Here is a 13,035-nt window from a genome sequence, read left to right as displayed (position 1 = left end):
TCACCTGGGCGACGTAGCACGTGGGAGGATCACGCTATTCTCCCCCCGAGTAGGCGCCCCGATCGACCAGAGGAGGCGCTAGTGCAGCGACCAGCACACATACCCACATCCGGCTTCCCACCCGCAGACATGGCCAGTTGTGTCTGTTGGGACACGGGAGGTAACATGGGGATTCAAACCGGTGAGCCCCGTATTGGTAGGTAACGGAATAGACTGCTATGCCACCCAGATGCCCCCATTATGTTGTTATTCTATTCTATTATGTTGTTACGTACTACCATAAGAGCCACGAAACTGGAGTCAAATTCCATTTGTGGGCAAACTTACATGGCCAATAAATCAGATTCTGGACAATATAATTAACCAGAACACTTGCCTCGAGTTGTGTAATGAAAATAATGATAATGTAGGTGAATAATCACAGGCAGTCAGATTAGGTAGTTTTTACTTATTTTATTATTTATTTTAGAAAACAGTTAAGATTTTTTCCAGAATACATTCAACTATTTGCCCTAAAAGTCAATTTGCTGTTCGTGTGTTACATTGTGATTCACATGCATCAAAAATTCACCAGAATGCAGGAAATTACATGTGTGAAACTCAAATTTTCCTGGGAAAAAACAACAAAAAAGCTACTGTTCTATTTGTGCTTCAAGACCTGTTAAAATTTTGCCCTGCTGATGTCCGAGCGGAATAAACCGCCGTTCTTGCAATCCGCTCATGTGGCTGGGAGGTTCGTATCCCAGACTCGCCGTAACCGTTCACGGCCAGAGCGTCAACGGGGTAAGGCATTCATTAGGCCACCCTTACCCGAGGGATAGTGGGTGTAGATCGGTGTAGTGTTCGGGGACTCGTCGTTCTCCAGTGACCCCTCTGGCCCACCCGGGCGCCTGCAGCCAAGCAACTGAAAGCGTTCCGCCTAGGTAGAGGCTAATTCCCATCGAACGGTCAACTGAGCATGCGCAAGTACTCGTTGCCTCCGTTGTTTGGGTAGGTTAAGGTTAGGGCGGGGTTAGGGTTAAGGTTAGCTAATCAGACGCAGAGTAGGGGTGGGTCTTCCTAGAATCCTTGCGCCTGGATGCTACGCGGGGTGTATGGAGGCATGGTAGAGGCATTTCGCGCATGCTCAGTTGACCGTTCTCTACTCCATTTCCGTTCGCTGCATCGATGGGAACTAGCGCCGCTACCATTCTCCCTACGCCTCCTTCGCGGCTTGAAGGTGATGCAATCCATGCGAGGCTTCAGCGTGTAAAATAGCGAGAGCAGCCGACACAAGTTTGAAGGAAGCTGGTGTTACGCCTATCTCCTTCCTGTGGAAACGTGAGCCAGGGGAGTTATTCGACAAGAGTTCCGGCCATATGCCATTGGGTTAATCGGGTGGGATAAGGGGAAAAACTAGAAATAAATTTAGAAAAAATTGCCCTGACTACTACAAAATGGTTTATCTTCATCTAGTTGTTTGGTTTCTCCTCAGCCTCGGAATGAGTGAGAGCATTCACACCTCAAATGTCTGCTGATGGCACAGATACATTACGTACTGTTTAACTCAGGATTAGGGAAATTAATGTTTTCTACTAAAATAAAATGTTTTGTATCAAGTATACATTTTTATTACATGGCCTGGCGGCCTGCCCAGGGTGTCTCCCTGCCTGCCGCCCAATGACTGCTGGGAAAGGCTCCAGCATCCCCGCGACCGTGAGAGCAGGATAAGCGGTTCAGATAATGGATGAATGGATGGATGCATGTTTGTATTTTATCATACTTAAAATTGTAACGGTGGCTCAGAATGTTTAGTCCTTAATTTTTTTGCTTTTAAACACTGCAGTTTGTGATGTAGGTACAAACCATCTGCAACGACTATTTCTTGCACATTCCTCACTCCCAATCAGCATATTGTGCAGCCATCTGGAACCAGGTCTTTTCCACCTCCTCCTTCCCAAGCTCCCACAGCTGACAAAGTATGCGTTTACCTGTTTTGGCCGTGGTCATCAAGTACTCCTCATTTTCGGGCTGCTGCGACACTGCGTGTTGAGCCAAAAGAAGAGACTGGCTAAACCGGGACAGCACCAGCAAATAAAGGGCATCCCTCTCTTCCTCATTTAAGGGAATTTCGCTCTCCCAGCCTGCTAGAATGGGTCCACCCACTTCAACAGGTCTGGGATTCTCAATCATCATGTACATGATGGTGATGGCTAGCTCGTAGACGTAGTAACCACTGCTCATGTCGGAGAAATCAAGGATGCCAGAGATCTTGTAGCCATTGGTCTGGTCCTCTTCCACCAGCATGTTGAGGTCATTGAAGTCCCCATGATTAATGGCTGAAATAATTGTCAAAGATTTATGCTTCTTTTTTTTCTTTTTTTTCCAGAAAAACAACAAAATATTGGCATCAAATGTTTGATGTTAGCCGTCACCTGCAAAACTAATTGTGCATACTAAAATATCCAGGCTAGTATTAGGTCTTAAAATCTCTTGCTTGTACAACTGCAAAAAAATAGAGTGATAAAATTACCAGTTTCCAATACAATTTTAGCATTTTTGAAATGCTCTTGAAACAATATGGAGATTGATCACAGTTAGAGATGATTTAATTAAAGAAAACTTGTATGAAAACTTGTGTGAAAAAAAAGAAATGGTCTCAACCTATTGGCAGATTTTGTTTACTTGTATTAAGAGCAACACATTTATAGACTCAACAGTTGATTACATGCTTGTCAACTTGTTAAGATGGATATTTATTGTTTTGTAATGCCCTCCCCATCTAAACAGCTGCCATCAAACAGACCTTGAGCAATGTGCACACCCCAGGCTGGTTCAATGGAGCTAAATAATGGTCAATATGGCAATGCTGTGGTTGCACTGAGCAGGACCTAGGTGTGTTTGTACAATAAACATGTATGAATGGGATTTTGGACAGGACTATTAAAAAAAAAAGTGTTTATTTTTACCAAAAATTTAAAAAATATGTATATAAAATGTAAAAAAAATATTTTTTTGCAAAATTCTTTTCTGCAAAAAAACACGGAGGTTCTGAAAAAGAGGGATGATGTTTAAAATATACTAAAATACATTAAATTTACTTGGAAAAGAATCTGATGGTTAAATATTGTACTTACACTTGCGGAAAGTGCAGCGTTTGGGAACCACACAGGTCTTATACTGATCAATTACAGCCTTAACAATGTTCTGGAGAGGAGCTCCGTCCATGAAGCAGAGATAGTTCTCTAAGAGAGGAATATTTGACAAGCTCCAAATGAAATTTTCTCTCTGCAGAGCATTGACATGTGGGTGGTCCATCTGGTCAAAACAAGGATAATTAGAAGGAAAGAGAAGATGAGATGAGGATGAAGATGAGGTTAGCAGGATGAGAATTAAGATCTGTTCAGACAAATTCCAATATGAAACAAAAGTATAAAATATTCAACCAACTATTTTTTGCACCAAAGCATCCACACAAAGTCTGATGTGGATTTTTCATCATTCTCTGAAAAACGTTTGGATAACAAGAAAAAAAAACAGTCCGCAAATTGCGGTAGCAACGATGAGTTCATTGTATTTCTGATCAAAGAGTAGGTGGAAAGGAAAAGACAGTGATACTGGGGACGTCACATTCTTAAAACAGACAGGTACACAGGGAGTTCTGCAAACTGATTCCAGAGCTAAAGCTGCACCATGGCCAGGCATAGACTGAAACAATAATTAAAGCCAGGCCACCCTGCTCACACAAACCACCAGACTGCTAATTGTATAGGGGTAGGGGGGCAGCCCTATGTTCCCTCAGCCCTGTGGGTTAGCTATGAAATATATTAGCTACCGGTTAAGGTAAGCAGTTAAGTAGAGGTTGAGGTTAAGTCAGGTTAAGTTTAAGTAAATTCAATGAAATAGGGTTTAGGGAAGATAGACATGTTCCCTTTTGTAGGCTAACCTTATTGATCTAACAGGTACCACACTGTTTATAAATTTGGCCAATATGTTTATTTGGGAGAACTGTTATCCAGATTCCAAAATACAAAAATTTGGGACTGACCAACATGTAGTCCCTCTCTGTTCCACCTTTCCTTTTCTTCTGGCCATCCATTTTGCCGGGCAACTTGTCTAAAATGTTATCAGTAGAGAAGCAGGTACACAGTTGCTATGTGCGTCGCTGAGAGACGTGATGATGTCATTTTTGGCGCACGCATCCTTGTGCTGGGGACACTGGGGCGAGAGGGTCAAGTCTAGATGGTAACCCTAGATCTGCAAAACTCTTGCCCACTCTCGGACATAGGTACTTGATTCAGCACAGTAGCGCTTGTCAAAGAAAGTGGATCAGCACAAAGGGTTAAGGTGAGTGATTAAGGTTAGGGTTAAGGGTTGGGATGGGGAATAGGGCAATGCACACAATGAAGAAACAACGCAGTAGACTGAAAAACGCTAAGAATGAAGGAACGTAAAAAAAAAAATCCCACGAGATTTTCACACATTTCACAAATCTAGGGTTACCATCTAGACATGACCCAGCGAGAATGAGAGTTTTGCCTGGAAAAGGAGTATAAGAATACAATTAATGTGATGTTTTCAATGAGAGAATTGAATAATGTGCTAAAGAAATCTGGTAAGACAACTCCAGGGAACGACCAAATAAGCAACCCAGTCACCATAATAAAATGTTGGAATTTTACATTTCTGCAAACCACAGTTATGTGTTATATTAAAATCTCGACTTTTCAGAACCAAAAATACTTTTCATATCAACAAATCAACTTATAGCCAATGTTGTTGGACCCTGCATCAATGTCACGTGACTGTCAAGTTTTTATCTAAGAAAAAAAAAAAAAGGCTGACATCCCTTTTATTGTCAGTGGAAAATGCAACATTAAGATAGTTTTGGCATTAAAATTGATTTTGATAACATTTCTAGAGAGAAATGTGCAGTTTCATAATCTTCATTCAGTGACTGTATTTGATGTTTAGGTTTGTTAGTTATTATGAAGATTCTTTCAGGCCTCGCCAAAAAAATGTTGGAATGCAATGTTTCCAACATTGAATACAAACCCAAAATGTGTTTGTACCCTACCTGCTAAAATATCTTAAATAAATCCATATATGCATGCTTTTTTTTTGTTCAAATTCTGTGTAATTTATTTTTCAGCTGCGAAGAAGAATTATTGCCTCGTGCAACTTTTCTCTTTGCTCTCACGTCTTTTCTCTATCTCTGACTGATGTTTTCTCCTTTCTCTTCTCCTGTGTATGTGAATGGTGTGACGCGAGTCTCCCGTGTGCATGTTTTGTCTGCCCTCTTGCCAGGTCTACATGGTGATGGTGGTCGCATGACTCGAGTCCGACGCTGTTCCAATGGCATTTGGACAATGCTTGTCATCCTCCTCATCATATATTTTATAATTCTGTTATCCTCTTTCAATGTTGTATTCTGTTAATTGTGTACACACAACATCCATTGCTCATCTGTCCGTCTTGGGAGAGAGATCCCTCCTCTGTTGCTCTCCCTGAAGTTTATCCCTATTTTTTCTCTCTGTTAAAGGGTTTTTTAGGTAGTTGTTCCTTACCCGATGCGTGGGTCTAAGGACGGGATGTTGTGTTGTTGTAATGCCCCTTGAGGGAAATTTGTAATTTGTGAGATTGGGCTACGCAAATAAAATTGACTACAAAGTCTTTCAAGGGCTCAAGTGTGACCATTCAGCCAGAGGAGGTTATTTGATTTTTGCTTCCTAGTTTTAAACAGTGCAATTTGGTCGAGGATGGCTAGGCACTGATCATGAATTTAACAGTGCATCTAGATTGAGAGGGTATATAGTGGAATTAAAGGCTGATGCATTAAAAGCATCACAGAATTTAACTGCAGAACCAGCATTGAGAATGCAAGAGTGTGTTTAAGGATAGTAACTAGGAATAGAGATCTGTAGTGGAACTTTAAAAACAATGCTTAAAAACACGGTGTCAGCTACAAGCAGATGACAGTACAAGGTCTAATATGTAACCTTTGGAATGTGTGGTTCCTTCAACAGATTGAATGAGGTTAAAAGAATCTAGAAGATCTAAAAAAAAAAAAAGTGAGGTGAGGAAACAGGAAGGACAGCATACATGAATATTAAAATCACCAAGAATTATCAATAACAGTAAAACTAAGAACAAGCGAGGAAATGCGTGTCAGTTGAAAACAAGTTTCAATAAAAATGAAACAGCCAAATCAGTAAGGACAAAATAGATTAAAAAGCCCAGGGCCCCAGATGGGGCAATGTAAGGCTAAGCCAACAGGGTGGATTCTTCCTGACCTTTACATAGTTCATCAGATTCAGAATCAATGAAAAATGTGTGAACCCAGGCATATTATAAAGGTGGGTTTAGGAAACGTAAGTCTTTGCAATCCCATCCAAGGCAAAACAGTGGAAGCAAATGTTATGTAACTCCACAGTTACTTTGAAACTTTTAGTAGTTTTTCAATGTGCATACAGTTCCCTATAAGGGCCTCATTCATCAACCTTTCATACGTGCAGATGTGTTCTTACACACCCAAAGATTTTTTTAGCACTGAGCTTTGTCTCAGAGACCAGCATAGAACCTGGTAACCCCTGAATGTAGACACCAGTTGGCTAACACTGGTGTCTCTGCAAGCCTGGGTGATTGCTCGTTGCAAGAGTAAGACAGTAGATGTTAAGGGGAAGGAATCGGCTCTGTGCATAACTGTATTCCACTGACTTCCAGTTTCTACTGCAGTGGTCATACCAGCTTTCTGTTTGTTGGCATGTGTTATTGACAATGGCATATTTTTCGCGATGCCTGCAAGATTTAATATGGATAAATGTCAACGACATGCACAGAGTTGTTGACAAACTTTCACCTACACCTACCAGCAAATGGGAGAAAAGTTTCAAGTTGTACATATCAAGTTGGACTTGATATGTACAACTTGAAACTTTTCTGACAATAGCACATTCCAACAAAGAGGAAACTGGTATGACTACTGAAGTAGAATCCGGAAGTCAGCGGAATAGTTATGCACAGAGCCAGTTCCTGCCCCTAAACATCTACTGTCTTACTCCTGAAACAAGCAATCACCCAGGCTTGCAGAGACACCAGTGTTAGCCAACTGGTGTCTACATCCAGGGGTTACCAGGTTCTATGCTGGTCTCTGAGACAAAGCTCAGGGCTAAACAATTCTTTGGGTGTGTAAGAACAAATTTGCATGTACAAAAGGTTGATGAATGAGGCCCCAGGATACTTATATGCAAGGTTATCTCTTTTTAATCAACATTTAGACAAGTTTCACACCTGTTCTTTTGTTCTAGTGTATAAAATCCTGCACTTCTATCTGTAGGTCTGTGCAGCTTACTCTTGATAGGCCTGCTCTATCTTTTTGTTGTATGCTGAATAAACCTTTACTGAAAAACATACTGCCAGCTACCTATACTAGATGCTTAATCTAAAAAAGTAATGTGTTGCACAACATATTTTTATCTACGTTTCATATATTTATGCAATGTTCATGCGTTTATATGTTTAGGCGGCCTGTCCAGGGTGTCTCCCCACCTGCCGCCCAATGACTGCTGGGATAAGCCCCAGCATCCCGCAACCCTGATTGGGATAAGCGGCTTGGATAATGGATGGATGTTTATGCAACTAATTTGGGTAATTAGATTAAGCACCATTAACTTTGCAGACTATGTTCAACTTCTTTATTTCCCTGCATACGGTTGACCTTAAATTTGTGGGTACGTTCCTTGAGTGGTGTTCTTATTGCTATAAATACATAAGGTCATAGATAGATAGATAGATCTAAATACATTGATATAGCTGGATATCAACATGAGGACTATTTTACAGATCATGGTCTGCTGTGTGTGCATCTCTCCATGCTGCATGAATAAATTAATTTCATAAACACATGAAAGCAGAGTGAAGAGTGACTTTTCTTTCACATAAGAACATGACTAAATAAGAAGCATAATTTAAATGACTGAATATTGCCCTTTAAACAACCACAATTGATTTGTATTATTTGATGTTACCATTTATGACAACAGATTTTATAATATTACCAACCACTGTAAATGACTTGACTGTTCAGCAGTGAGTTTTTTTATACCTCTTGCAGTACTTTGTCCATCCTAGCTGCAATCTTGCCAGTCTCATAAAGTAACTTTGGTGTGACAGCAACTGTAGAAATGGTTATTCCAGGCAAATACGTCAACAGCCGCACCAGGTATTTCTGACAGCCATTCCCACAATCTGCCAAAAAAGGAAAGAGGAAAATGTACTTTCATAGCAGTCTCCTGGCTCTACAACTTGCTATCATATCAGTATGAGCTATGAAGACCATTTTATGAGGTCGTTAAGTTGGCAAAGGTAAAGTGTGGGCAGCCAAGCCAAGACTAAGCATTATCGAAACGACTGAACACTAACATTCAAGCACATTTAGTCAAACCACACTAAAACTAGCATGAACAAACTTTGAGGAGAAAATCTGCTGTTTTGGCCACCCCATCTAAATTTTGGATATATTCATGATAGCTCTTGAAGATGAAAAATAAAACACATCACAGCTCAAAATATTTGTCTTTTCTCCAAATGTGTGCAAAGCTTCCAAACAAACAATCCCCATATAGCTCTGTAACTCATTATAAAGTCATGTCGAGTAAATTCACGTTTGTCCCAGAGGGCTTAACAATCACAACTAAAATCAGTGCAATATACAACACCCCCTATCCTTAGACCTTCAATTCCGGTGAGGACAAACCCCACCAGAAAAAACCTCATCAGGAAAATAAAATTGGAGAAACCTTAGGAAGAGCAAAAGAGGAGAGATCCCTCTTCCAGGACAGACAGACATGCAAAAGGTGTCGAGTGAACAGAGTAACCTGGAGTAACAGATTTACAATATACAAATAAGGATGAGGAAAAAATGCAACAAAAAATGCATAATATAAACGCTTAAAAGAGAAATGTTAAAACAAGGCAATTAAAATGTATTTAATTAGAAGAGTTGCAGAGAGAAAGCACAAAGTATATGGGATGGAGAATCGGGCATCTCTCAAGAGCATGTTAAGCGTATGCCAAGAGTACGCAAGACTGCATGCCATAAAACCAGCTTTGTTACCATGGTGCCCTGGAGAAAGGATCGTCTCGTGCACATAGGAGACAAACTCAAGCACAACATTCACACAACAATTAAGCATGCATGTGTAGTGTGAGACTATGCTTTCCTGGCTACATGTATACTTTGGGTTAGTTTTACAGGCTCTTTTTTTTTTTAATGAACCGGCAACCCTGCTCCTACCTATCTCCTCCAGGCTCATGAGCTCTCCGGCGGTGGTGGACAGGACGGTTTGGACCGGGAGTCCGTGCTGGTGTAGGAAGGTCATGGCGTGGGTCTGGACTTCTATTAGATTTTGGTTCTGGCTGTCCACTGAGTTCATGACCTTCAGGACGAACCGAGCGCCTCGGTCGGCCTCCAGCTGGAAGTTCTGGTCGTCGTAGCTGGGCAGCGCGCGGACCGAGGACAGCGTCAGCCCATAGAGCCGCTGCACGATCTCCGCCACCTGCGGTTCACTTAGACGGGGTTTGGACTGATTTGATGACATTTGGGCTGTAATAAAAGAATAGTTTAAACAAACACGATTTAATGTGCTGCCAAATGCGACGTTAATGCCGAAATATCTGCTTTAAGGAGTAAAATCACAGGTTACAGCCCACTACGTCCACGAGTAGCCGATATGAAAACTAACATTTTCAAAACGTGTCTCTTACCTCGCTTAGAAAATCAATATAAAGTGCCAGCAGCGTAGTGCACTTTGCGTTCTGGCGAGTGTTGTATTGTTAGAGACTGACTCATTTCTCAGCAAGCAGCGTTGCTATTGTCAGATGGCGAACGAACATGCAGCACGCCCCTGTGAACCAATGGCTCCAATGACTTGATTCAGGAGGAACGGGGTGCGTTCACGACAGCAAATGCACTACAGAGCCCCGGAAGGGACGTAGAAGGGAAACGATCGAAACTTGAAAAAAGAATGTACTTTGCAAAAAACTCTAGAAACCTTTGCGAGATCTGGAAAACCTATGAAGCCATTACATCGGTGCTTGGCAGTAGGCACGGTTTTTTTTTTTTTACATAACTGAGAGACAACTGGAGAGAATACTTAGCGCAAGTGTACTCTGACCTGGCGGACTCAGCAACGAACTGCAGTACTGTGGACAGCTTCACGGGTACCGGTGGATGTCTGCTAAATGCAGAGAAAGACGAGCTCCGTGTGAGGAGAGGATATGCGCTTGGTGTTGAAGGAGCTGGATCCCACAGGAGTGTCACTGGGGCATGCGTGACATCTCAGGCGACGGAGCTACTTCTCAAAAGGGCCGAACTTCACCTGGCAGCTGGATTCACATGATAAACTGAAGCCATGTGGCATTTGTGTCAATGGAAGTATCGACGGTTTTTCAAGGAAGATAACCTGGTTTATTGCATACACAAGTAGTTACCCAAAATTAATGATGGAGATGATGACGACGACGATGATTTATTTCGAACATGTAAATAAGCAGGATATAACATATAACCCATTGCCAATAATCTGAAGTGATCAACAAATGCACAAATCAAACTCAGCGAACAAAACGCCGCATACATCAGATTATGTTACATATTCGAAAAAGGGTAGGAGGAAGTATACACTTATTTTTCCTACCCCTTCTCCAGCTACTATACATTTCAAACTCAATTCCCACTGTACTGTATAGTTCACAAGTTGTGCTGCACAATACAAACTCAAGTACTGTGAACAATAAGGGGGGAGAAAAAAATCACATCAAAACATGAAAGAGAAAAACAAAAGATAAATGAGAAAAAAGTCCTAATGTCATGTACCAAGAATAAACAGATCTCAATACTACGTACAACCCAAAATATCCACTCGGTGTCATAGAAAGGGAAAAAAACTGTTTTAAGAAATGTTTAGGGATAAATAAAACTTAACAGTTAACACAACTCTTCATCGTCTCTGTATTTCTTGAACATCAGTCGTTTGTACTTCTTGAACTGCGTAATGTTTGTACATCGAGTTCCATGTTCAAACTGCCCCAGTTTTACCCCACAGATTGAAATGCCTATGCTCTTCAAAGTTGCACGAACACAATTTCTTGAAGTTTGATTTCCCTCTCAAATTATATTCCCTCTCTATCAGAGAATATTTTTTTCTTCTATATTACTCAGTAGTAGACCGTTTCTTGCTTTGAAAATTACTTGTGCTGTGTTAAATTCTACTAAATACCTCAACTTCAAGACACGTGAATTTAAAAATAGCTTGTTAGTGTTTTCACAATATCCTACATTATTAACTATCCTTATGGCTCTTTTCTGCAGTATTCGTAATGACTGTAGGTTGGTTTAGTAGATGTTACCCCATACCTCCACACAGTAGATCAGATACGGTAAAATAAATGACAATACAGTGTGTGCAATGATTTATGATCCAGAATGTGTCTTGCTTTTCTCATGACCGCAATGCTCCTTGCCAGCTTTGCTCACACATGTTATGTGAGGTTTAGATTTTGTGGTCTCTAGAAATGTAATTTCATATACTCTTTTTAGTTGGACATTGTCTATCACTACTTTTAATTGGAGGGTATCAATTACATAGAAGCAGTGTAGCATTTAGGAGCCTGCCCTTGAGTTGTGAGGGGCAATCTTGGAACTGAAACTGGCTCTGTCAGAGGCTTTCAGTGCTTCCTCCTCCCCACTCACCCAGAGGACACCCTTGATAGTTACTTGGACCCAGCACGGACAATCAAGGAATTGAATACTGGTGGTGGTTTTTCGCAGTCAGTGCATGGAGTTCTGGTTATCCATGTTTGCAGACCTCAGAGACAACAGGTTCTTTGGTGGTGGGTTTCTGGAAAATAGCCCCCCATCAGCTTTGTTGCATAGGACTCATCCAGGCGAGTTAATGAATTATGTTTTCATGTGTGTGTGCGTGCCAGTGTATGCGAGTCAGAGAGGAGGGGTAGGAACAGAAAGGGATGAAGAGGGACAGAGCGAGGGGGGCTGAATGAGGGAAGGGAGAGAAAGACAGACAGACAGAGAGGAAGCAGGGCAGAGAGAAACAGATGAAGAAGGGGGAAAGAGACAAAGAGGAGGGGAGGGGGAGAGCGGGAAGGGGGGACTGTAGTGAAATAAAAGTTGTCTGAATGCTATAATTTATATGTATGTACATTTCTTCCTAAATGTATTCAGGCTCAATAAACTATTTTTTTCCCCATTCATTCATTCATTCATTGTCCAAACCGCTTATCCTGCTCTCAGGGTTGCAGGGATGCTGGAGTCTACCCAAGCAGTCATTGGGCGGCAGGCGGGGAGACACCCTGGACAGGCTGCCAGACCATCACAGTACTCCTGTGCCTAACCAGCACATCATGGAGTGGGTGGGAGACATTGTCCATGATGGCACATAACTTCAACAGCATCCTCCTCTCAGAAACCGCCGCCAGAGTCCAGCTCCACCCCCACAATGTCACTGGCCTTCCGGATCAGTTTATTGAGCCTGTTTGCATCTGCTACCTTCAACCTGCTGTCCCAGCACACAACAGAAAACAGGAGAGCACTGGCCACCACAGACTCATACCACATCCTAAGCATCGTCTGGCAGATGTTGAAGGACCTCAGCCTCCTCAAAAAGTAGAGACAGCTCTGTCCCTGCATATCCAAATGATTATATAAACTGAATGATTACAGTAATATAAACATTATTTCTTTACATGAGTATTAACATCATTAATCACTGTCTACTTACAATGTATCTAATTCTGCATCCTGTTTGGCAATACAGCTATGCCAGGTCGAGTCAATCAAGTCAAGCTAACCACAATATTGTAGCACTGTTAGCCAACAGCTAGCAAGTCTACACGTCCGTGGAGGTACACTGTTACAATATCAGCAATTATAATTTCACACAACTAGCCACAAACAACTACCAGTTGTAACAATCATACCTATACATATCTTAACCAGGTTGTTGAAATATATATCTTTTAAAGTCGGAAAATAAAACC

The 13,035-nt window shown here is 41.5% G+C and overlaps 1 protein-coding gene across 1 annotated transcript; it reads right to left on the bottom strand.

Annotated features, from left to right (window-relative positions):
* Positions 1–448: 448 nt before the first annotated feature.
* hykk.2 (hydroxylysine kinase, tandem duplicate 2) lies at positions 449–9,878 on the bottom strand. The gene is made up of 5 exons (XM_056277715.1): positions 9,745–9,878; positions 9,275–9,583; positions 8,084–8,226; positions 3,117–3,297; positions 449–2,318 (listed from the first exon to the last, which is right to left on the bottom strand). The coding sequence occupies exons 2-5, from the start codon at positions 9,576–9,578 to the stop codon at positions 1,876–1,878; spliced, it is 1,071 nt and encodes a 356-aa protein (XP_056133690.1). The 5' UTR covers positions 9,579–9,583; positions 9,745–9,878; the 3' UTR covers positions 449–1,875.
* Between the last annotated feature and the right edge of the window lie 3,157 nt (positions 9,879–13,035).

Source organism: Lampris incognitus, chromosome 3, assembly GCF_029633865.1.
Source record: "Lampris incognitus isolate fLamInc1 chromosome 3, fLamInc1.hap2, whole genome shotgun sequence".
In the NCBI taxonomy this organism is placed as follows: Eukaryota; Metazoa; Chordata; class Actinopteri; order Lampriformes; family Lampridae; genus Lampris; species Lampris incognitus.
The sequence above is the reverse complement of the archived record's forward strand: the minus strand, read 5'-3'. Positions and strand labels throughout refer to the sequence as shown.

What these genes read in the sequence shown, in the direction of transcription:
- hykk.2 (XM_056277715.1), bottom strand. Translation starts at nt 9,578, where the DNA reads ATGTCATCAAATCAGTCCAAACCCCGTCTAAGTGAACCGCAGGTGGCG. An exon ending in CATGAGCCTGGAGGAGATAG is followed by an intron (nt 8,227 to 9,274) that starts GTAGGAGCAGGG and finishes CTTTTTTGGCAG; the next exon opens with ATTGTGGGAATGGCTGTCAG. An exon ending in TGGACAAAGTACTGCAAGAG is followed by an intron (nt 3,298 to 8,083) that starts GTATAAAAAAAC and finishes TGTTTTGACCAG; the next exon opens with ATGGACCACCCACATGTCAA.